Here is a 23,974-nt window from a genome sequence, read left to right as displayed (position 1 = left end):
GTATATGAGTTTAGAAAAAAAAATATACAATTCGATTTGAATGATTGATCGAATAAATAAAGAAAATAAACTTTAATCGATATCGCAACTGTGATTGATGTCTGTTTAAAATGATCATTTTTGGGGGATATAAATTTTCGTATACATACGTACCTGTTGATTACAAGCTGCAAGTGCTAAAAATGATGGAAGATGATTGATATTCGTATGCTATATTATTTATTGCATCATTAAACTCAAGTTCGAGTGGGGAACTTCAATTACATACATCCAATTCCCGCTCCCTTGCTCCAGCGATGGGCGATGATCGTATCTTTTATAGGGACTCTAATCGTATCTAGCGGGAGCAAAAATAGTTCAAACAATAACCACAAATCAGCGCTGTCCGACGGATGCCAAATTGCAATCTCTACTCTCACCCGCTCTCACGGCAAAATAAAATAATAACATTGACGTGATTAGTCACGTGACAACCGGTGGTTGCTATTTGTTTGAAAATGGCGACCGAGAAGGATTTAATGAATGGTACGATGTGACTGAAGTGAAAATGAATCGTTAAAGACACTTTATCGCTGTAAAAATGTAAATGCTAGTTCTTATTTTTTTTCTTATATTTTTTTTCATTATTGTTAGCCGTGAGAGATTCTTTGGAAGCAGATGGACAACTTGGACGTATTAAAGCAGAAATGAGGACTGAAGTTATGAAGCTGCTCGAAGGGGGTGGAAAACATAAAAAATCTAATCGTCTTTCCCCACCGCATGATGTTCTTGTACTTAATGAGCTGATTAGGGAATATTTAGACTGGATTGGATATAAATATACTTCGACGGTACTAATCGCAGGTAGTTATCGATTCTTTGAACACAAGGAATAGTTATCGATGATTTTTCTAGACCCTAAGGCTCGTAGATTCAGGTATCAGAATAAATGAATTCATTTTGTTTTAGAGTGTGAGCTTTCTAAGCAACCAATGGAACGAACTTTTCTAGCCCAAGATTTGGGAGTTAAAGAAACCGATAAGAGTAAAAGCCTGCCATTACTCTTCAGCCTCATCGAAACTTTCAAAAATTTAAAGAATAATCAAATATAATGAACTGCTTTCATTTTGGATGTATGTATTCATACGCGTTTATAGTATGAGAACAATTTTTTTTGATTTATACACAACTGATTCCAGTATTTTTTTAATGAATAAACTTCGGGGAGTTGTCATTAATAGCGAGATGATACATCAATTTATTTGAATGTTTTATTATAGAATTTCAAACTACACATTGAAAGTACATTAGGAAACTATAATATAACACAATATTAAATTCTTGGAGTTACTGGAATATTAAGTTTTCAGGATTTATATACCCTAATTGTTACACTGTACAGCGTCTCAGAATTAAATTAATTTTTATCTTAACTAGTGCAAAAATCGAAGCAAACATTGATCATCGTTCAAAGAGAATAGGGAAATCAATAATAAATAGTGACAAATACTATCACATTATGTCGGAGATGTGTGACGTAAAGAGAGAGATAGTATGAAAAAACAATATTAAATTTACTTAATCATCTAGAACAGTTTATATGATGATGAACCGAATTGACTGAATAATAATTTTCTGTAATTGTTTATTTTGTTGTTGTTGATCACCCAATTAATTGAATATTCATCGAACAGGTATAAGTGTTTAGAAATAAAGATTATACATTTCCAGAATTTCGTAATATTTCTTAGATGTCAAAAAATAAATCATGTAAGACAATAAAAACATTTTTTTAGTGTTTATAATTTCCGTTACAGTGCTTTAATCATCAATTATTGGCATCAAACTTGTCCCCAAAAATTACACCCAAATTGTTCTAACGTCGTCATTTATGTTTAGTTTTTTTCTTTTTTTTACCCGGTTTATTCTTGCTCTTTGATTTCTTGGACTTTTTCTTATGCTTATCTTCATCCGAACTTGAATCTGACGAATCGGAATTAGTGTCAGAATCGGAAGTGCTTTCTTTTTTAACAGATTTTCTTTTTTTATGCTTTTTATGCTTCCGCTTCTTTCGCTTAGGGGATTCTTCAGAACTGTCGGTATCGGTAGATGAGCTATCAGAGGTGCTGCTTTCGTCTTCAGTGCTGGTAGATCGAACTCGTTTTTTAACTAGTTTAAGTTCTGGTTCCTTCAGAGGGTCTGGAATTTCCGGTTTGATTTTCTTAGCAAGGGTATGCATGGTCTTGTTATCTTCTCCGTCAGACTCGGAATCTGTAGCAGAATAATCAGGTTCGAAGCTCGCTTCATCCAAGACACTGCGTTTTCTATCCGAAACTAATCTAGGATTTTTTCTTTGCTTTTTCACTTCTGTTGGCAGAGAAAGTATGGCTTCAAACTGTACTTTAGCTGGAATCGCCGTCTCTGGCTTTTCCTTTGGCATAGCAGGATCATCTTTGTGTTTTTGTTTTTTATCTAGAACTTTCTCTTTGTCTTTCTTGTGTTTCTTCTCCTTTCGCTTTTTTCTATCCTTTGATTTGCTTCTACTTCTGTGTTCCTTCTTCCGTTTTCTATCTTCTTTGATTTTCTTGTCTCGTTTTTTGTCATCTTCATCTTCCTTGCGTTTTGCGAAGTTTATTTTTACCAGGTCTTCTCTCTTGTGGGCTATCGGAGGTGTTCTAGTTTTCCTATCTCTATCTCTGTCTCTGTCTCTGTCATGGTCGTTGCGTTCAGTTCGAGGGTCAGTCCGCGATTCTATCCTTGACTCATTTCTAGGGTCGTTTCTAGACTCGTTTCTACCCATTCTAAAATCTGCCCTTTCCATCCTTGATTCTCTTTCCCCTCTCGATTCATTTCTATCTGATCTAGAATCGTGTCTATCAATTCTTGATTCGTTTCTATCCCTGGGCCGATCATTTCTGTCCCTTTCCCGTTTTCTTTCATCCAAAAATACTTTACGTTCTGGGTTTGAAATGGGGTTTGTCGGTTCGAGACGTCTCTCCATTAAGGGGGACATTCTTCTGTCCCTACTGCTTTTCGGGGATCGACTTCTGGACGAATTTTCCGGCTTCGATTCGTGTCGATCTAAAAATCCTTTAACAGGTGTTATTTTCTTCTCTTTTTCATCCTCTACTTTATCACCGAGCCTCTCCTTCGCCGACAACCTTGTCGGTGAATGGGATTCTGAAACAGGTTTGAATTTGGAGCGGTCTAATTTTGCTTTCTTCAAAGGTTCAGTTATCTCGACGTTACGTTCATTCCTTCCAACATTGATCGTGACGTTGACACTTTTCCTAGGTGGCTCCGGCGGCTCCAATATTTTTGGTTCAGGATTCTGATATAATATTTTTCGACTTTCGCTTATCTTTTTTATTTCTATAGGCCTTATGGCATTGATTGCTTTCTGGAAAATCGCGTTCTCAGCTCGCTTCAACACCTCCGATGTCACCACTTTGGTTGATTTGGGTTCATCCGATGTCACTTTGTCAACAGATAAGTCAGGAACACTATCCAATCTTTCGGTGGTCTCGTCCCTTTCCCATTTAGATAATTCGGGAAGTGGTGCGAGAAATTCATCCTTCTTAGGTGATTTTTCCACCTCTACTCGCTCCTGAACTTCAGTCTCAGCTTCCATGACCAAGGAATATTTTTCTGTCAGAGTCGTTTTTATGTCAGTATCGTCTAGACCGCCATACAAGGAATCCACTGGTTCAGTTTCAGCTTTTAGCTCTGGGATTGGTTTGAAATTCGGATTTGGAGGGTTCGACCCAAACTCTGTTTCTTCCATGCGCTCTGGAGAGCTCTGGTTAAATTCTGGTGGTTCAGGATTAATAGCTAGAGATTTATTTTCAAATTCCTGCTTCATGATAGGTGCGATGACTTCATCGACGACTTTCTCACAAATCATTTTTTCAGGAATTACGTCTACGGGAATAATTTTGTCTACTTCCATGTCCTCCAATTTCTGTAAAGGAGTAATTTCGAGTTTTGGTTCAAACATAGGTGATGGTACGACATTTTCGGTCTCATTAACTTTCTGAGAAGCTTCATCTTTAGCTGCTTCTTTCAATGCTGCTTTTTTCTCTTTTTTCTTTTTCTTCTTTTTTTCTTTTTCGTCCCCGTCCTTCTTCTTCTTTTTGTCCTTAATCTTTTTATCCTTCTTTTTCTCATCAATTTTTTCCTCGTGTTCTTTTTCCTTCCTTTTACCTTTTTCCGGAGTTTGATCTTTGCCTTCGTTTCTTGATTTAGGACGAATAGGGCTTTGACTTTTTCGTAACCGTTTTCTATCCACCGAATGTCTGTCATAACGTTCATGACGCTCACGGTCTGGTTCATAATCACGATCTCTTCTTTCTCTGTCTCGACCACGATTTTTTTCTTCAACCCTATAACGATCTCTATCTTCTCTGTAGCTGTTGGAACGTAAAATATACATTAAAGAACAATAGCGACCTCGCAGTCACTTAAAAAATGAAAATAAACTCACCGATCTTTCTCAAATTCTCGCTTTTCCACAATTCGCTCTTCTTCTCTTCGATCTGTTGGATGTCTTTCCTCACGTTCTCTTTCCCTCTCTCGTTCCCTTTCTCTCCTTTCTCGTGCTTCTTTTTCCCTGCCTCTTTCTTCCCGCTCTCTTGCTGCAGCAATTTTTTCTCTTTCTTCCCTTTCTCTCTCAGCAATTCTTCTTTCTCTTTCTTCTCTATCTCTCATACGTTCTTCACGTTCTCTGATTCTGTAAAATCATGAAAATGTTTGCCTGATTTGTTTCTAGAAGCAAAATGAAAGGTGTAAAATATTAAAATTCAGAATAACCTGTCATCTCTCATCGGTAGTCTTTCTCGTTCTTCAGGCTCATGGATCTTTGGTATATGTTCACGTTCCTCTCGATCTCGTGACAGACGTAGTCGATCCCTATCTTCTTTCATCAGTCTTTCAGGATGATCGACGCCAGGTGGTGGAAGATCATAATAACCCTCCGTGCCAGGTGGTGCGACATCGTCAAATCTTTTAGGTGGTGGATCTCGATTCGGACTACTAAACCGTTGTGGCGGGGGTCCTGCATACCTGTTGACAAACAATGAGCAATCAATTAAACTGGGAAACATAATCAAGGGCCTAGATTTTCAGTGACTTTTCATTTTCCCCTCATCACATCCAGATTAAGGTCATTCAATCAGTAATCAAGAGCCAAACGTACGTAAATTTACTAGTCAGGTCTGAGCAAGATTAAATTGTAGTTTTGCATCATAAGTTGCAAAAATAATTATTTGAGACCTAGCGAGTATCAACTTGCTATTAGAAAACTCTAGAATAAAGAAAAAAGTAGTAAGCAAAAATATCTGTCTGGATGACAATTTTAAAAATTATTTTTTAAGATCTAACATATACGATTGATTTTAAGATACCAGGTATTATACACTATCATAACTGAAACTATTATCACATTTAAGAATCACATCATGAATATTCATAGTAGATATATATTTAACAAAAATTTGAATGTCACGAAAAATTGTGAACATTCAAATTTTATTAGTGAAATATTTACCCTTAGAGATTTTTGCATTTTTTTCTAATATAGAGGCAACCTGAAATGGTTAATTTTTATTTATAAAAACCTTAGACCTGATGTTGACGATGTCCGTTGTTGTTAAATGTTTTACTGAAAATAATTACTAGTATTTAAAAAATACAAAATCAATATTTGTAACATACGTTGTTGCCCTAGGGTTCTGCTGGTTATCAAATGTTGTGAACAGCGGAAATAAAAAAGCAATAAGTTGAAAAAATATGCATAATATCTGTTGTTTACGGTGAATGACTTTTATTCGATCCAGTAACTTCGGTTGAGTCATATTTGAAATTGGAAAACGAAAGGTAAGTCAATAGATGAAAACGAGATAGATAAATCACGAAGATAGTAGAATTGGCATACCGCAGATTCTGTGAAAACAAAATTATTCTGTTACAAATATTGATTTGGCCCTGAATTCACCTGAATCAGAAACCACGTCGACATGTTGACTCCTTGATGACGGCCACGGCGGCATTCAGGCTGATTTTCGATGATCGAAATCTCTTGCGACCTTCTCTCTTCATTCACTTTGTTTTTGTTTCTAATTGCAGGTCTATATTTGTATTTTTTTATTTTTTACAAACATGTTTACAATCTGAATATTGTATTATAATCGATTTATGATTTATATACATATGTATATATACGTGTGTATATATAAATACATATATGTATAAAAAAATATATTGAATAAAAAAAAAGAATTAAATACTCTCAGGTTCGCATAGTTAACAATATTCAACAAATAAATATCACATATACAAATGTTTCGATAATAAAATATGAAAACACAACAATTGGTCAGAACCAGAAATCACTTGATCTAATTCGCTGGTGCAAATGATGGAAAATATGAGACATAATTTGTTTCAAGTAGAAAAAAAGCTTTGTTCGTTCAGCCGTTTTCATATTTTTGTAAAGCTTATGATATCAGTGGTGCTAACCAATTCAATTAAAAAAATCTAAAACACCTAGATGCGATTAAATATTCAGTCTTGCAATATAAATATTGCTGTAATCCATCAGATTTATAAAATTAGTGCTTTCAATAGCAATACTATAAAGAATGTTGTACAACTCACAGCCGTTCATAATGCAAAAACCAGCAAGGGGAGGCAGGAGCCATTTCTAGACATTGCACTTTCAAATTTGATTCACATCCTCATCTTGTCTGATAAGGTAATATTCCATACTCGTAAAAAAAATTCGCGAAAGCATTCAAAGCAGTCGTTACTTTTACATTTCTCAGTTGCCGACGGATTTTCAGGATATTAGAGAATGAAAACGATTTAATAATGTAATTCAAGATGAAAACGATAATATTTCAATTGAAATATTAGTTTAGATAGTTTGGCCGAATTCATAAATTCATAAATTCGAAGACCATTCAGACACATTCGAACCCGCGTCCCCCCGTTAATTCTAGTCTTCTTTTTTCTCTGGAAAGAGGTAATTATTTTTTTTCATGAACTCTCAAGTTCTTATACTAAATATCTTAATTAACGCTATTGATACAATATATTATACACAACAGTTAACGTAGTCAGGTGAAAAATTAACTATGAAACTCGAATATTTTCTAAAAGACATTGTTATAACAACAACAAGGCTATGTAGAACGGTGTAAAGATTTTGTTGTAAGAAATATATCTCGAGACATAAGTGGTCTTAAATAAGTTAATCGAGATCACGTTAATCCAGAAAATATCGAAGCATAGCACAATAATTATATTGGCAAGTAGAGGAAAATAAAGTTTGGCTCGAATATTTGAGCTGCTTTGCTTTGATATGAACATGCAATGAGCAAAGTTTTTTGTTGTATAAATACCTCTCCAAAAACTATAGTATGTATGTACTAATAATGAAATTTTTTTATACAATTTTATAACTATTTATGTTTATATAAAAACAGAAAATTTTCTTAGATAAATCCTACCAAAGCAGCTGTCCGGATTACAGGACGCGGTAGTCTTGTATTTTCGCAAATTTTTGTTCATAATGATGGCAGTTATAATGATAATGATAAAAGGGCACTCGAATTGCATGGTGTTCGTGTGTCCAGAGATTATGTTTTACATAAACATTCGACTATGGGTGGCTTATACATAAATTGTATCGCTCTTTTTTTTCTAATGTAATATTACATTGTAAATAGACGTGCATTGAGTGTGTGTGAGGAATTTCCACAATACTACATAATAAATACGTGTATAAATAAAATAATTTATATCCCAATAATAAGAAAAGCTAGTATTCCGCAAACTTTTGGAAATCAATTATCTCTCAATTCAGTAACTTAAATACGATAATACGGTAGAATAACATATTTTCGGAATATCAGTTTTTCAGTTTGGTCTAAAAATTGTATTTTACTTCCTTTGATGTAACAACAGTATTTGTAGTTCAGCATTTTCGATATAATTCGAATGCGCGAAAAGCTTGGCGCCATGGTAGAAGGTAAGGATAAGAAAAAGACAAAATAAAACGAATCCGAATAATGAAAAAAAAATATCAAAAACAAACTGATTAAACACATACTGTTTTTTATTCGAAACATTTAAATTTGTGTGAACGTGTTGTGATGATAATTTTACGTGTATATGTATTAAAGAACTATTGAGGCAGAAATACCTGTTGTAGGAATCATAATAGTCTTTCCTGTCCAGTGGCGGAGGGCCCAGTGACATAAGCGGAGGCGGATGACTTCCAGGTCCCAGATGAGACAGCAGTGGGGGTATATTATGTTGAGGGGGTAGGTTCCTTGCTGGATATCTGGATAGAGGTCTTTCCCTTGGCGGCGGTTCTCGCTCGCGCTCTCTGAACTGGTAATCATTTGCCGGGGAATCGTTGTAGTAGCTGTTATAGCCATCACGTGGTTCCCGGGATCTGGGTCGTTCCCTTTCCCTCTCTCTTTGAAATCTGAAATTAATGTTTACCATTATTACTTTATCGTCTTCATTCCTTCAACAATTCGATGACGTCACCGCTCAAAGTTAAGGCAACAACAGAATTCGAGTTACGCTTACCGTGGTGGCGATCGAATTGGTGACCTGTATCTCGGAGGCGGATTGCGATCTCGATCACGATCACGATCCCGATCCCGATCTCTTTCTCTATCTCTTTCTCTATCTCTGTCCCTTTCTCTGTCCCGAGGTAGAGAGCCTCGTGGAGATTGGCTTCGAGAGTAAGATCTAGATCTATAGAGAAAAAGAGAAAATTGAAAATTTATAAGACATTAGGCATGACAGTGATAATGAAATAACTACCTGCTTATCGTAAAGCTTCTGCTTCTAGATCTTCGCTTAGGAGTGCGACTTCTCGCTCTCAATGGCAAAGGTGATCTTGATGATCTTCGCTTAGGCAGAGGACTTCTCGATCTACTGAGTCTGGATGGTAAAGGTGATCGTCTTCCAAACGATCTTGATCGAGAACGTGAGTAGGATAGACTGCTTGAACGACTTCTAGATCGCCTTCTATGTTTTCCCAATCGTCTGTCTCTTTCATCTTTCTCACGAAGCATTCTTTCGAAAGCTTCGAGCGGGTCATCGATTACTCTGTGTGATCAATTTCAAAATAAATTAAAAAAAAGGCAACCTAACATCTGCTTTTAATTTCATCACACTGCCTAAATATAATAAAAAAATACAAATTTGCAATTACCCAGGTGGATTTCCATTATGAATATTTCTCCCTAAGCCTGGAGGTGGTGGTTGGAGTCCTCTATATCCAACTGCAATAAATACAAGGTCATAATTCCATTTATTATCATTGAGACAAAAGTCCGATACGAATATATGTATGAACATAATCTCACCATGATGCATGCCGCGCAATGGACGGGTTGGTCCTGAGTAACCTCTAGGTGGTTGAGGAGGTCGATAGCCAGGAGCCTGATAAGGAGGTCTTTCATATCTCGGAGGACCGTAATGTGGGTCTTGTTGATGAGGATACATCGGCATTCGGTGTCCCATATATGGATCTGGCAGAAGTGGTGGATTGTGCGGAGCCATATTGGGAGGTGGTTGATTATAATTAGGAGCAGGGACACGATCTTCCCCTGGTGGAAACGGCAAAAGCGGTGGTTGAGCACCCGTAGGTGGGCCATGTAAATGTGGTTCATCAATCTGAGAAGACATATAAATATCAGAAACTTCACCAATGTCTAGAAAAATGGTCAAGATTGTACTTGCCGTCGGAGTGCCCGGCCGGTCTTCGGTGGAGCGTCGGATACCTGGGTCATACTGCATTGGTGGTGGATAATGTCCTTTGCTAGGAGAAGGTCCTTGATAAGTTTTCGGTGGCGGAGGATGGTTCACCAGATGCGACGAAGGTCCAGTTTGTACCGGATATTCACCACGTTGCGATCTTCTCGGTGAGAGGGATCGCCTGCGGCTTACTGTTCGTAAATTTTCCAGCCTACGACCTCTGTCATTGCTCCTGATAATGTTGAGATTTACAAAGAATAATGAAGGAATAGTCTCGTAATTTCTCAATAAAATTATCATTATTTTTTGTTTCCAATTGTAGCCACAAACCTATCACGATGATGACTATCTCTACTGAAGCTCCGCCTTTGCTCTCTAGAATGCCTTTCCCCGCCATAATCTTCGCGACGCTCTTCCCTGTCGACTACCGATGGTTCTCGTCTCTCTCTTTCTTTTTCGGGCGAACTTCCGATTGCCGGTATCGGCAGTAACGGCTCAGTTCCTGGAGGCGGAGGTACTTCTGTCTCTTCGTCTGTTGTCAGTTTTGTTATCGAGTCGCTTTGCAAATCGGATTCCGAAGTTGATTCTGGCAGAACTACATGCAAAAAATGTACAAATTCATTCAATTTTGGGAAAAATAAAAAACTCGTCATATAAGTATTCATTACAAGAAGTTTCGCATAAAATTTTGATACCAAAAACTTACCAGAAGTGACGGGTGGCGGTCGATGTACATCAAAATCTTGAGGTGGTCCATCTGGTCGTGGCTGTGGTTCAACAATTTCTTTCGGTACAGACTGACTGCTTGCTTCTAGTGTCGCAGTTGGCACGCTTTGCGGCGGAGTGATAGTAACGGCTGGTTGAGCTTCAGCTCTTGTTTGGTCGGCCATAATAACAGCCTGCGCTCTTTGCATCGCCGATCTGTACGACTGCCTCTTAGCATAACCTGTCTCATTTTTGAAATTTGATACAGCTGTACGAAGAAATCTATTTGGTATCAAAGTCTCAGGGGAAACATCCTTTTCGCTACAATCTGGACACTCATGCTCCTCAGATTCAAGTAGAAAAGTGCGAATACCTGGAAAGAAATTTGGAAAATTATGTCCGTAGATGAACACCGTAATTTTTTATTGACTAATACCTACACTCATCACAGAAGGAATTTCCGCAACAAGGTATCATCACAGCATCTGTCAAGAGATCTTTGCAAATAGTGCATACTAGATCTTCTGGAATTTCTAATTTTTCGGCAACAGGTTCTGGCTCTTGCGAAAATGGAGGACGCTCCTTCTTTCCCTCTTTATAGGCTTGGCTGATGTGAAAAATAAAAAAAAAATAAAAAACATGTCGTACAAGTTTTATGCGTTCGTCAAAAGAAACACATGTAAAAATTAGAGAAATTGTGACCCACAATACTTACTGGTCAATTGCTGGCACAGCATAGTGACCTGTAGGTGTCATCATAGCGCCTGGTACCAGTGGCCCTTCAACAGGAACCATAAAACTCCTAGGAATGCCGGTGCTTTTCTTGATCTCTATAGGTTCTTGATTGGTGCCCAATGGACAATTTTTTATCCAGTGACCAGGCTGGTGGCATTTGTAACAACGATAATTCGGAGGTACGTCACCCGTTTGATTAGCGCCTCGAATTTTCATGTAACTAGAGAAGGAATAAAATTTGAAATGATTAACTGATAAAAAGAATACAGGTGAATTGTTGAAAGTTTATACACTTACTTTGATGGATCATAGTCTTGGGTCGACTGAGTCATCATGGCACGAATTTTATCTTCTTCCGAGCCATCCAACCGAGTAAGATCCACGGATCTCCCCATGTTTGTTTCATCTTTAGAACTCCCGATAGCTGGTCCTTCATTTCTATCCCAGGAACGCTTTTGTTGAACAGTAAGCGGAACTCTCGCTATTATCAAACTTGTGTTTTTTGCTATCAATGCATTGTCGTCAGTATAATCTAGAAAAGTGACAAGTCCAGTTTATTACCAAGATAACACTGATAATGAGAATATCTGGTACACTAATGGATTATCTACCTTCCTTAGTTTGTGCATTAGTTATTTGCAGGTCAAAATCAGTATTTTTCCCGATACGCTTCTGATGAAAGATCGCTTTCTTCAAGTCAGCTACGGAAATGTGCAGGCCGTCGAACGACACAGTATCATAGTCCAATGTGGACTTGAATTTATAGTGTACAGACATCGTACTATTCTAGCATACTGAAATATTCAATGTAATAAGCAACATTATAATAACTCAGAAGATTCTTTAAACAAACCAGTACTTACTGATGCGGATCGAAATTAAGATCTAACTTTACAAGGAGAACATGAGAACGTGAATCAGGATGATGTGGGCATAACATTTTGGTCTGAGCCATGCAATACAGCTCACACAAACGTAAGCCTTACAACAACGTAACTTCTTGTCTATTGGATCTTTTTTCCATAGTGACTCGAGATGGCAAAATACCAAAATCTTACGACTGAGAGTTTTATGTTAGAATTGGTTCACATGAGATAGCTTTGCAAGGAATATTGGAATAGAAAGTAGCTTGGGGATCATAAGCCCAGTGAAAAGTAAACTGATAAAAACGGTATTAGGATGCTCGAAATTCTCAAGGTCAACTAAATTCTGTACCAATTTCTAATATCCAATAAGGTGAATTCATGAATTTCTCTTATAGAACCAATGAAATTTTGATTTGCATGCTGGTTGGTTAGGAATACCCTTCCATCAAAAATATACATGCCTGTGTTGGCGGTGTTGGCGTGAAATTGAGTGATTAGAAAATTTCTGGTGATTGATTTACCGTCTCATAATAAATGGCATAACCTACATAGGTATCGGAGGTAAAATCCGATACCTCTCCGAACGAGAAAAAATTACAAATTCATTTCCAACGCACAGTTGCGTTATAGAAAATCAAATGGGTAGAAAGTATAAATTTGTTTGGGTTTCGCAAAGTCGGTCGTCCGGACGATCCTTTCAGCCTGACAAAGTTCTGTATTTACAACTAAATACAGAATCACGTAATAATGAATCGGATCACAAAGATTTTCAAAACATGAAATACTGTAAACGAGTTACTTACGTTCCATTATTCAACAGAGATTGATAAAATACTTTATCCAAAGCGTGGGATCGTACAATCTTCGGACCTAAAAACACCACTGCCCCAGCAATAAACGTAAAATCTTTTCAAGACAACATGACTCGATTGTGAAATTCGACGGTCGACGTTCAAAACGGTTTTTGGTTCAACCATTGGAAATACCTATCTACTATTGTTAGATTGTTAGTGCTCCGACAATCGACATCCACAAACTTCCGGTTTAGCGGGAATTTCAGAATATGCTAAACACGTACTATATTTTTTCGGAGATATGAACATGTTAGAAAATAATTGTTCGCATTGATTGAAAATTTCTAAGACTAATCATAATTATGCCTGGACTGTAATAGTCAGTCTTTGCCCTTTCATGTCCATATGCCCTAAAAACGGCACGTCATTACCAGGTCTGAAGATGAAATTCCATTCCAAGCGCCCCCATTGTTCAATCGACAGAAGCGCGCTGTCGTACCACTTCGCTACGGTAGTGATATTCCACTAGTTATTCCACCCAAAGCCCAAAACCTCCGGCGGTACAGTCGCCTGTCGGTGTTGTAAATAATTTGTGTAAAATCACTTCATTTTAAAGATTTATTGTGAAAACTGTGCAGAAATATATCTACAAAGATGGGTCGACGGTCAATAAATACCACTAAAAGTGGAAAATATATGAATCCTACGGATCAAGCCCGTAAGTGGAAATAATCATCAGCATAACCCTATTCTTCACTGTCCATTCATGATAAACTTGTAAACAATTCTCTGAAAGCTTAGCTAATTGTAAGTACTGTCAACCATAAAATACCGACTTTCGATTCCAGGTAAGGAAGCACGTAAGAAAGAGCTGAAGAAAAACAAGAAGCAACGTCAACTCGTACGCGCTGCTGTCCTTAAAGGAAAAGATCCAGCACAGATTATCGAGGAGATGGAAAAAATCGATCAAATGGGTATGAAAACGTTATTTGATACTATACCTCCTATGAATGCTTCCTAAATCAATTGTTTTTTTATCATTTGCATAGAGTACAATGTTATGCAGCCTCCACCATTGAATGAGAAAGTTTTGAAAGATAAAAGAAAAAAGCTTAAAGAAACCCTGGATCGTGTCTTAAAAATGTATGTAAGTATGCGTCATTTGGTTAAACAATTTAGTGAATTCACTGCAGCTGGAGATTTACAATAGGTGCTTCTTAGTGCAATCAACGCAGGATTGCTTCCAACATATTTTTTATGTATAGGCCAAGGATGATCAAGAAAAATGGACGGAATTAAAGGAACAATTAATACAATATGAACGACGAAGGATAGATTTAGTCACATATTTTGACGCAGTCCGACACGCACAGCAAGTTCAAGTGGATGAGATTCCACTGCCTTCTGCTGGTGGTGAAGTGGCAAGAATATACCCAGGTATGAAATTATTTGGAAATTTTTTCACATTAGCATTTAGAAATCATGAACCAATCATCGCTGTTGAATTCATATAAGATGATTTTCTTGTTCACAGGGGCTTTGACTTCCCAAATACCGCTACCAGAGATGCCGCAACCACCTTCTCACCTTTACTCAACCCACTCTTCATTCATACCTCATCATCCATTGATGAATATTCCTGTACCACAGAGTATATTGAAGAAAACCAGTGCTTATACATCTGCTACATCCGCTACGAATCTGCTACCAATCAATAAGGAACCTCCGGGAGTCCCACCGTTTCCGCCACCAGATCTATCTAGTGATGAAGATGAGCCAACTGAAACGGTAATACTTTAATTTCTCATACATGTTTATAAAGTTTGCTGTAATCAAAGTTGAAAACAAATTGAGCTATAATGTAGCCATATTTCCTGAATGCCATTATTATGTTTCTAGGCCAAAGAGTTGAGCCTCAAATCCAGAACAATTCGTTTTGCTGATGATAAGGATGATAAAAAAGAATCATCAGAACTCAAAGAGAAAGAAAAAGAGAAAGGAAGAGAGATTGAAAAGGAAAAAGAATCTTCCAAGGTAAAACCTACGACTCTGCAGCAAAAAATGTTAGCAATGGCTGGACAGGATATTGATCAGTTTATGCGTGAAATGGAAGTCGTGCACAAGAAAAGAGAAACTGAACGAGCACAAGACTTGAATGCTCGATTAACATTGCTCGATGCTGATGCGAACGCCAAAGCTAACTCCAACGGAAAGTCTGAACAGGATGAAGGTCTAGAGCCTCCTGGATTGATGGGTCATCCTCCGCCACACAATCCTCATCATCCGCAACATCCACACCAACACTCTTTACCGCCTCTTGGTCTTCCCCCACCTCCACTTCTGTATCGTCCACCACCACCACCCATGCATGCTCTTCGAATGCCACCGCCTCCTCCACCTCGCATTGGACTCAGGCTACCACCAGGTAATGAAACTCGATAACTTTATATCCAGGTAGGCAAGAACTATAAAACTTAAATTGAATTACACTTCAGGTCCGCCACCCGGTATGCCTCGTCTTCTCCGACCAGGACCACCTGGCATTCCGCGAATGCCACCACCGCAAATGCAGATTCCGAATCTGGGCAACTTAGCAAATATGGCAAATTCTCAAATCCAGAATCAGTCTACTGGAGGATCTCAGCCAAAAACACCAAACGTGCTGTCGGCAGCTCCACAGCTCATTAACAGAAAGGATAAGGACGGCAAGAGCTCAAGTACAATCGAAGCTAAACCACAAATCAGAAATTTGGCCGCTGACGTCACCCGTTTTCTACCGACGTCTCTTAGAGTTAAAAGAGATGATAAGAAAAAGCCTAGTTCTATACCTAAAATGCCTGACAGATTCATCGAAGCTCAGCCTCAGAGGCTCGTTCAACCAAAGACTAAGGATGACGCCTACATGCAGTTCATGCAAGAAATGGAAGGCTTGCTTTGAACAAATGATTTGTATTTATTTGTCATCACGCTGGTATTGTCGCTGCATATTAACAAAGAGCATTCAATTAGCAATTGCAATTAAATATTTCACACAGTCAACATTTCGTCTTAACGTTATTTACCTCCTCAGAAAACTTCCGCTATTCTTGAGTATCAAAGATGTTTACAACAAGATACAAGATGTTATGGGTAAAAATTAAGTATCTCCTAAAAAACGAGCAGCTCAAACCTTGGTCAAAGTTTCTACCAAGATACTTATGTGCTCACACAATCTTCGTTATACTTTTTGAGTTAGAAAATGGAAAAACTAGATAATTTCAGAATATTGAACCAATTAAACTCGAGTTGAACGAAAAGGGCTGACACGCTGAAATACACGCTCGAATCGTTTGCGTTTATTATGAATCAGTGTTGCAAACTTGCCTTGAATCGGGGGGAGTTAGGGGTTAGTGTATCAAGATGGCTGACTCTAACGAAAAGTTGCTGGCCGAGCTCCTGAAAAAGTCTGGAAATAACGTGTGCGCCGATTGCGGAGCAAAGTGTGAGTACAATCCGAGAATGGCAGATATTTTATATCGTAAATATTTGTCATGAAATATAAAATACGATATGTTTAACGTTCAAAACTTGGCGAACAAATGAACCGCGAGAGTGATTTGCTCCCTAACAAGTAGAGAAGTAATGCCTGTTTCTTCACTGTTCAGGGAAGTTCACTGATCAGATTCAGGTTCTTCTACTTATTTCGACTTATCAATCAGACATTAAAATATATATACTATCAAAAGACAACGCTGGTTCAATTCCAACATATACCCATTTTCAGTTCTCGCTAAGATAATTGATATTTAAGGTAACCCTTGGCATTGACTAAAGATTTTTCTTGGTCACTGGCATCAATTTTTATGACATTAACAGAATAATATTGTGACAAGTACAGTTTTAGTTAACAGTAGTTCAATGAATTTTGAGAAATGAAAAATAGATTCATGATGCCGCTAGATATTTTCAGCTAATCGTTTGCCAAATTCATTTTCGTTACATGGTACAGTTGGTTGACAACTTTAGTTTCAAACCATTTGTCTAGCAAACTCATTATTCAAGGATGTGGCATCATATCCTGTGGTATTCCTCTGAAATTATTTCCTCATACAAAGATTTTTCAAACTTGAAACGTAAGAACAACAAGAGAAAAACTTGGGGACTCTTGGTGTACTAGATAATATCCATTATATTTTCAAATGACTAACCTGACCATTTATTTATCTTATCAATAACGGGTGATTGTGTATTATTTTGGTGAAGTGAGAGAGCAGGCTTTTAGATATTAGTTTTTAGTCATCTAATATCGGTGTGATTTAGAAATATTCATTTCCTGTGTATCAAGTTTTGAAATAATATTCATATGATTGTAATTTTCAGACCCAGAATGGGCGTCATACAATATTGGAATATTTGTCTGCACAAGATGTGCAGGTGTTCACCGGTCTATGGGAGCACATATATCGAAAGTAAAACATTTGAAATTGGATAGATGGGAAGATTCTCAAGTAACTCGTGTCAGAGAAGTTGGAAACACCGCTGCACGTCTTCAGTATGAAGAACGGGTGCCTTCTTGTTATCGAAGACCTAATCAGGATGCTCCTCAGTAAGTGTTGTAATAGAAAAAAATGATATAGTTCAACCAGTTGTCGTCAAATATCTCATTGAGGGTTCAATTTCATGTGATAATGTCTCCCGAGTTTCATCAAGAACTCTGAGTCTACAGCACAAATATTTATAATGATTACATTTAGAAGATTGATTGCATAAGGAATACTAAGAAACAACGTAGGATGACAGACATTATCAGGAAAGGAAGTGGTTCGATGCCACAAAGTATTTGCAGCTAGCAGCAAACTTGCTTTTTCATTACCAATCAGTTTTTATATCTGATGAAAAATATCACGCATGCATAACTGACAATATTTTTCTTAGACCAGACCGCCATTGTAACAAATCCAATATGAGATGCTAGAATGATGATTTTTTTGATCGATTGATTGTTAAATGTTTTCAAAAGAGTTTTAGTTGAACAATGGATCAGAGCAAAATATGAGCGAGAAGAGTTTTGCCATCCAGAACGACAAAATCACTATGTTGCTGGTTTCATGGAAGGATTCCTGATGAAACGAGGGAAAGAAGATTCTAAATATCATCCTCGGAAATTTGTTCTTTCCGAAGCTGACGATACGCTAAAATATCATGTGAAAGAGAACAAGGTGAAAATACTTTAATTAGGTAATCATAGAGCAGAGAAATATTAAATCAAAAGCAAATTATAATAATAACTATTAACTTCCAAACGTCAAATGAAACGTCCAACATTAAGCATTGACAATTTTCAAGGAGCCCAAAGCAGTTTTGAGGATATCGGAACTAAACGTGGCTTTTGCACCGGCAAAGACTGGAATTCAAAACAGCCTCCAAATATCATTCATGAAGGATGGAACAACTAGACATATTTACGTTTATCATGAAGAACCGGAAGTCATCACAAACTGGTACTTAGCTATCAGATGTGCAAAGCTCCACCGCCTTCAAATCGCATACCCAGGAACATCTGAATCTGAGCTCCTGAGTCAGCTAACAAGAGATTTCGCTCGAGAGGGTTATTTATGGAAGACTGGGCCACGGCAGTCGGATGCTTATAAAAAAAGATGGTTCACATTGGACGGTCGAAAACTAATGTACCACGATGATCCAATGGTTCGACTCATTTCATTTCAAGTTGATTGATCAATAAGGAATGTAACAAAGTACGCTCACTGTGATTTATTTTAGGATGCGCATCCAAAGGGTGAAATTTTCTTGGGACATGCAACAGATGGTTTTGCTGTGAAGCAGGGTGTGCCAGCGGGTGCGAAAGACCAGGGCTTTTCCTTCACACTTGAAACTCCAGACAGAAGTTTTTTACTTTCCGCGCAAAGCGATGATGACAGATCACAGTGGATGAGCGTAATTCAGCGGGTGATCGACAAACCATTGACGCCGCAAGACGCAGCAAGTGAGTATTTTTTTACATAGTTCTCCACTATTTGGTGGTTTGGCTCCTCAAAATAACTTATAACCAATATTTATTGTTTATCAAATTTTCAGTAGCAGCGCGGTTAGTGAGAAAACGCACAACTAGTGGTACGATGAATATATTTTCATCAGTGAGGTAGGGTTGGGATCCATTAGGTATTTGTCATAATTAGTAAATACTGTTATCTAGGAGATCGAATTAAACTAGTAATAACACAAGTTACAACTCATTGAAGTGACCTATTAAAATCAACCAGCTTTGCACTCGTTGATTTGTCCCTTTATGACAAGATGATAGCTTTGTGAGAATGTGTACATAGAAGATCGACCTAACTTGAGAAAGATCTCTGCGTATTTTTTTTTTCTCCTCGACAGGTATCACTGGTGCATGTAATTTATAAAATTCTCAAGACTGGCTATGAAACTAGTTTTAATAGGATGTCGACGTTGTTTTAACCTGGATACCATTATAACAATTAAAAAAAAAAAAATATTTGCTAAAGTGCCAATCTATTTACACGCTTACTGCTTTCAACATTAAATCCAATTAAAAGAAAAAAAATATAAGGAACAAATTTGGCTCTGTTATGAAACAAGCTACTATGGCGATGCATTTACCTTACTTTCTAAATGATATGATCCTATGTTTATCATAAGATCCAAAAAGTGATGACGTTTTTGAGATAACTGGGTTTGAAAAACAAAACTATGGAACAAATTTTCGAAACTCTGCAACGTGTTAATAGCGTAGACGATCGTCACACCCCATTGACATTGAAATGCTCAATGTGAAACTGGTGTAATAACTACGTCATAAGTATCATAAATTTTTAATAAATTAAGGAAAATTAGTCAATAGCAGACACTTTATCAGTCACAATTACCACTGAGTCGTAAAAACAAAAACAAAACAAATACTATGTCAAGTAAAAGTTTATTACTTTTGAAATTAGCATACATACAACTATACACATACTATACATACATATACTTAATGTACATAACTATATTCATATGTATGTACAACTTATCATCGCTCACACAATGCCATTAATTCATAATCCAATGAATCGGGTTGCAAAATGTGCAACAAATGCTACTATAACAATTATTTTTACAAAACTAAACAGATAGCCGCTTGACATGTCCGGATAGATGAGATATATGGTGGAAATCGACAAAAGCAAAAATCAAAGTAATTTATTCTCCTTTTTTTTCTTTCATTTTTCACATCCCGTGATCATCTCATAACACGTTTGAAATACCAAAGGTTTAATTAAATGTTAATTCTCAATCATGTTCACTATCACTCCACATAATTTATGCTTATTGTCTATCTATTGTCCATAAACTTTTTACTTTTCCTCCTCTCATGTTAATTCAAAGAATCTTTTGCTGTTGATTTATAACAAATTTTTACATTGCCACAAAATGAGGCTTACTTCAATTTAAATTACGAGAGCTCAATAAAATCATTCGACAAACTAGAATTCAATTCTTGATAGATAGAATTAGCGAACTTATTTTTATGGAACGTATGAAAAATCTAGTACGAAATGACAGAAGTTTTGTCGTTTATTGTTCACATCACCAATCCTATGAAGTGCAATAATCCGCTTTATATCTTGTCTTCAAATGTGACTCTATTAATTATTTTAATGTCGGGCCTACGATACTATACATTTTACTGCAGCCATTAATATGCTAATCTATCGGTTAAGATAATATGAGAGGGGGCGCATGCAATTCGATTTTGTAATTATTATTTCAATGGCTTGCACTACATAGGATATAGAACCAATAATCAATGACTGAAATATTCTAAGAAAAAAAAAAGAAATTGGAATATACAAAAAAATAAAATTAGTAAATATACAGAACTTTATATACTTAGGTTTAGAACAAAAAAACAAAGTAGGATATGATGTGGAATTTTGGAACAACAAAAAATATGCTTCATTGACATAACGAATAACATCGATTCGCCTTTAAAAAAATGTCATCATAGTGAAATTATATCTCTTTTAATTTAAGCATGCTTTGTTCGTAACGCATGAAACATCTACCCACCAATGTACAAGTAAAGATTTTCAGAAATTTATTAAAATACGACAACAGGGCAGAGTTTCTATTTTTTGAAAGGAACTTTCTATTCCGATGTGTTGTTGTTTTTGTCTACTGTTTTCACTTATTATATGCTGATTATATTGTTGGTGTACACTGTTATTAAATATCAGTTGAATTACAAATGAATATTAGTTACTGTATTTGTATAGCTACCTTGCAATTAATAATGTTGCTACATAATGTTAATAATATTATTATTATTATTATTGTATGCAGATGCACTTAAATTATTCTATACATTGTAGGTATATTATTAGAATTATTTTAATAATAATTATTCAAAAAAACGAAATTGACAACAATGGAGAAGAGGGGTTGCGACGCAGGATAATGCTTGTTCAATTTTTTGCGACCCACCGTTGTTGGAAGTAATTAGCTTATTCGAAATTTGAATTTGTGAATTTATTTAACGTATGAATAAACGAACTTTCGAGTTGTCGCAGACCTCATCGTCATAGTTTTCTTTTCTGGTTTTGATCAACGTGGTTTTGATGTACGATGTAACTTTTTAATTTGAGAAGAATCTTGCCTGTCTGTATATTACCCGCAACCCCGGAAGAACTGTTCAAATTCTACCCGCTGATAAGGCGGCGTCGATTTGGTCTCTGATTTGCTGAATAATCCCAGTCGATAATCGTCGTTCAAAAGACTCGAATGATGTGATTTTCTGTCGTGTTGCATATGTAGAAGTGAGACACGCGGTTTGTAAATGAAGTATACATGAGTAACTGTCATTTCATGCACGGAAAAATTTGGGGAAAATATAGTTAAATGTTTTCAGTTTAATGAACTTTCTCAGTTCTTAGGATTTCGTGCGAACGAAAATTCTTTTGCATAATCTAACCTTATATCACTATTGAGCACAACATTCGATAACCATGGGGAAGTTGAATGTAACCATGTTGCGGTATTTAACTCGTGAAGATTTTCGTGTATTAACAGCGGTAAGTGTTTTTTAGATCTTAAATGTTTTATCTTGTTTCATCTTGTCAACCCTTGTTTGCGGTTCATAAAAATACTAACATGTCATCCATCAAACACACTCAAATGCACATCCAAATTAGTATTCATGGAAACTTTTGATATTTCAGATTGAAATGGGAATGAAAAACCATGAACTGGTTCCAGCATCATTGGCCGCACAGATTGCAAATCTTCGTCACGGAGGAGTACATAAATTACTGAAAGAACTGTGCAAGCATCGTCTGCTTAGCTATGAACGTGGAAAGCATTGTAAGCTGTTTTTGTCATGATCGACTGCTCGATCACAATTGATCAAACTAAATACGTTAATCCATCATTCACAAATTTCAGATGACGGATATCGCCTGACTAACTCAGGGTACGATTACCTTGCACTCAAGGTTCTGGCTTCCCGTGGCATCGTTTCATCTTTCGGAAACCAAATTGGCGTGGGAAAGGAATCTAATATTTACGTTGTAGGAGATGATGAAAGAAATACTCTATGCTTGAAGCTACATCGGCTAGGACGAACTTGCTTCAGAAACATAAAAGACAAAAGAGATTATCACCAACACAGAAAATCAATGTCTTGGCTCTACTTGTCCCGTATATCAGCCACCAGAGAATTTGCTTACATGAAAGCACTACACGATCGTGGATTTCCAGTGCCTAAGCCCATCGATTTTAATAGACATTGCGTCATTATGGATCTCATTGATGGAAGACCCTTGTACGCTTATTTATTCTAGAACGACCTTTATCTATTAAAGTTTTGTGTAATAATCAGATTACGATTGACAGATGCGCAGTACATGAGGTGGACGATGTTGAGGCACTTTACCAAGATTTAATGGACTTGATCTACCAATTGGCTAATCATGGTGTCATTCACGCGGATTTCAATGAATTCAATATCATGATAACTAACGAGGGAAAACCAATCATCATTGATTTTCCTCAAATGGTCTCAACCGAACATCCAAATGCTGAAATGATGTTTGATAGGGATGTAAACTGCATAAGAGACTTCTTCAAAAGACGTTTTGCCTATGAGAGCGAATTTTTCCCAACCTTCAAGGATATATCGTGAGTTCTGAAATTTCTAATAAGAGAGGTCAATATGATGGTATGAGTATTGCAGTCCAAAGTAGGGAAAAATATTTTGATATTTTATTCCAAGTCTTTTTGTAGGCGCGAAGATTGCATAGACATAGAAGTCAAAGCCAGTGGAGTAACGAAAAAGATGGAAAAGGACCTGCTCCTGGAAATGGGAATAGACAATGATGATGATTCATCGGAATCTGAGCAGGATGATGTTGAAGAAAATTTGGAAAATGAAATCGAGAAGCTTAGAATCGACGTTGAAAAAGTCTTTGATGCAGATTTCAGCACAGATCCTGCATCCACTCTTGAAAAAGCATTAACGAAGTCCCCGGGCCAAGGCACCCATCAAAAAAGCCTAGAACCTCAAAATGAAGTTATCTGTAAAGACAACGCCATCAACAAGATCATTAAGCCCATTGAAAAATTAAACGAAATTAAGACCGACGCTGCTTCCGATGACGAATCGATGTACAGCCGAGCATTTAGCAAAGCACCGAGCATAAGAAGTGTGTCAACAGCGACCACGATTGCTCCGGAAGTGATAAAGCAACGTGTCAAATTCTCCCTAGAGAAAAGGGCAAAGAAAAGTCTGCCCAGGAAATTATTAGCTAAAGGGGAGGCTAGCGCTGCTACCAGAGTTCGTAGAGAAAATCGTGACAATATCAAACAATCTTCTGGAGCTGGTTTATGGGGCTGCGAATAAAATGTAATCATCGATCCAACCAATTTGTATAAATATATTGAAATGTAACCGAAAATGATTATTCGTTCAAATAAATTATTTTAGTTAGTAAGTTAAAAATTTATTTCAAACGAGTTCGAAATTCTGTCGGACGCCGCTCCAAGAAACTGGAGGATAAGGTAGTGATTTTTGTTTCTAACCGTCGTTACAAAAAAGTCCAGATTATAAAATTCGGATTG

At 36.9% G+C, this 23,974-nt stretch overlaps 5 protein-coding genes across 5 annotated transcripts; 4 read left to right on the top strand and 1 right to left on the bottom strand.

The window, feature by feature from the left end:
* Nucleotides 1–275: 275 nt before the first annotated feature.
* On the top strand, nt 276–1,874 carry LOC105683078 (centrosomal protein 20). The gene is made up of 3 exons (XM_012395411.2): nt 276–525; nt 634–843; nt 949–1,874. Exons 1-3 carry the CDS (start codon nt 498–500, stop codon nt 1,089–1,091), a joined length of 381 nt encoding a protein of 126 aa, XP_012250834.2. The 5' UTR covers nt 276–497; the 3' UTR covers nt 1,092–1,874.
* LOC105683076 (E3 ubiquitin-protein ligase RBBP6) lies at nt 1,763–13,016 on the bottom strand. Its single transcript, XM_012395408.3, has 16 exons — nt 12,866–13,016; nt 11,808–11,990; nt 11,494–11,728; nt 11,177–11,416; nt 10,902–11,068; nt 10,463–10,834; nt 10,087–10,351; nt 9,742–9,988; nt 9,366–9,675; nt 9,212–9,281; nt 8,818–9,105; nt 8,578–8,748; nt 8,183–8,470; nt 4,789–5,040; nt 4,463–4,708; nt 1,763–4,388 (listed from the first exon to the last, which is right to left on the bottom strand). The coding sequence occupies exons 2-16, from the start codon at nt 11,971–11,973 to the stop codon at nt 1,865–1,867; spliced, it is 5,841 nt and encodes a 1,946-aa protein (XP_012250831.2). The 5' UTR covers nt 11,974–11,990; nt 12,866–13,016; the 3' UTR covers nt 1,763–1,864.
* A 355-nt stretch (nt 13,017–13,371) lies between these two features.
* LOC105683042 (WW domain-binding protein 11-like) lies at nt 13,372–15,895 on the top strand. Its single transcript, XM_012395334.3, has 7 exons — nt 13,372–13,574; nt 13,705–13,830; nt 13,906–14,003; nt 14,122–14,293; nt 14,391–14,644; nt 14,756–15,281; nt 15,352–15,895. The coding sequence occupies exons 1-7, from the start codon at nt 13,511–13,513 to the stop codon at nt 15,792–15,794; spliced, it is 1,683 nt and encodes a 560-aa protein (XP_012250757.1). The 5' UTR covers nt 13,372–13,510; the 3' UTR covers nt 15,795–15,895.
* A 138-nt stretch (nt 15,896–16,033) lies between these two features.
* On the top strand, nt 16,034–20,725 carry LOC105683120 (arf-GAP with dual PH domain-containing protein 1-like). The gene is made up of 6 exons (XM_012395492.3): nt 16,034–16,337; nt 17,216–17,441; nt 17,856–18,054; nt 18,182–18,541; nt 18,617–18,839; nt 18,932–20,725. The coding sequence occupies exons 1-6, from the start codon at nt 16,256–16,258 to the stop codon at nt 18,997–18,999; spliced, it is 1,158 nt and encodes a 385-aa protein (XP_012250915.1). The 5' UTR covers nt 16,034–16,255; the 3' UTR covers nt 19,000–20,725.
* Nucleotides 20,726–21,580: 855 nt separating this feature from the next.
* On the top strand, nt 21,581–23,811 carry LOC105683040 (serine/threonine-protein kinase RIO2). The gene is made up of 5 exons (XM_012395331.3): nt 21,581–21,930; nt 22,078–22,219; nt 22,301–22,679; nt 22,751–23,035; nt 23,141–23,811. The coding sequence occupies exons 1-5, from the start codon at nt 21,865–21,867 to the stop codon at nt 23,754–23,756; spliced, it is 1,488 nt and encodes a 495-aa protein (XP_012250754.2). The 5' UTR covers nt 21,581–21,864; the 3' UTR covers nt 23,757–23,811.
* The last annotated feature ends 163 nt before the right edge of the window (nt 23,812–23,974 follow it).

The sequence above is a fragment of the Athalia rosae genome, chromosome 2 (assembly GCF_917208135.1).
Source record: "Athalia rosae chromosome 2, iyAthRosa1.1, whole genome shotgun sequence".
In the NCBI taxonomy this organism is placed as follows: Eukaryota; Metazoa; Arthropoda; class Insecta; order Hymenoptera; family Athaliidae; genus Athalia; species Athalia rosae.
Note: the sequence above shows the minus strand (reverse complement) of the source record. Positions and strands in the feature narration are given on the sequence as shown.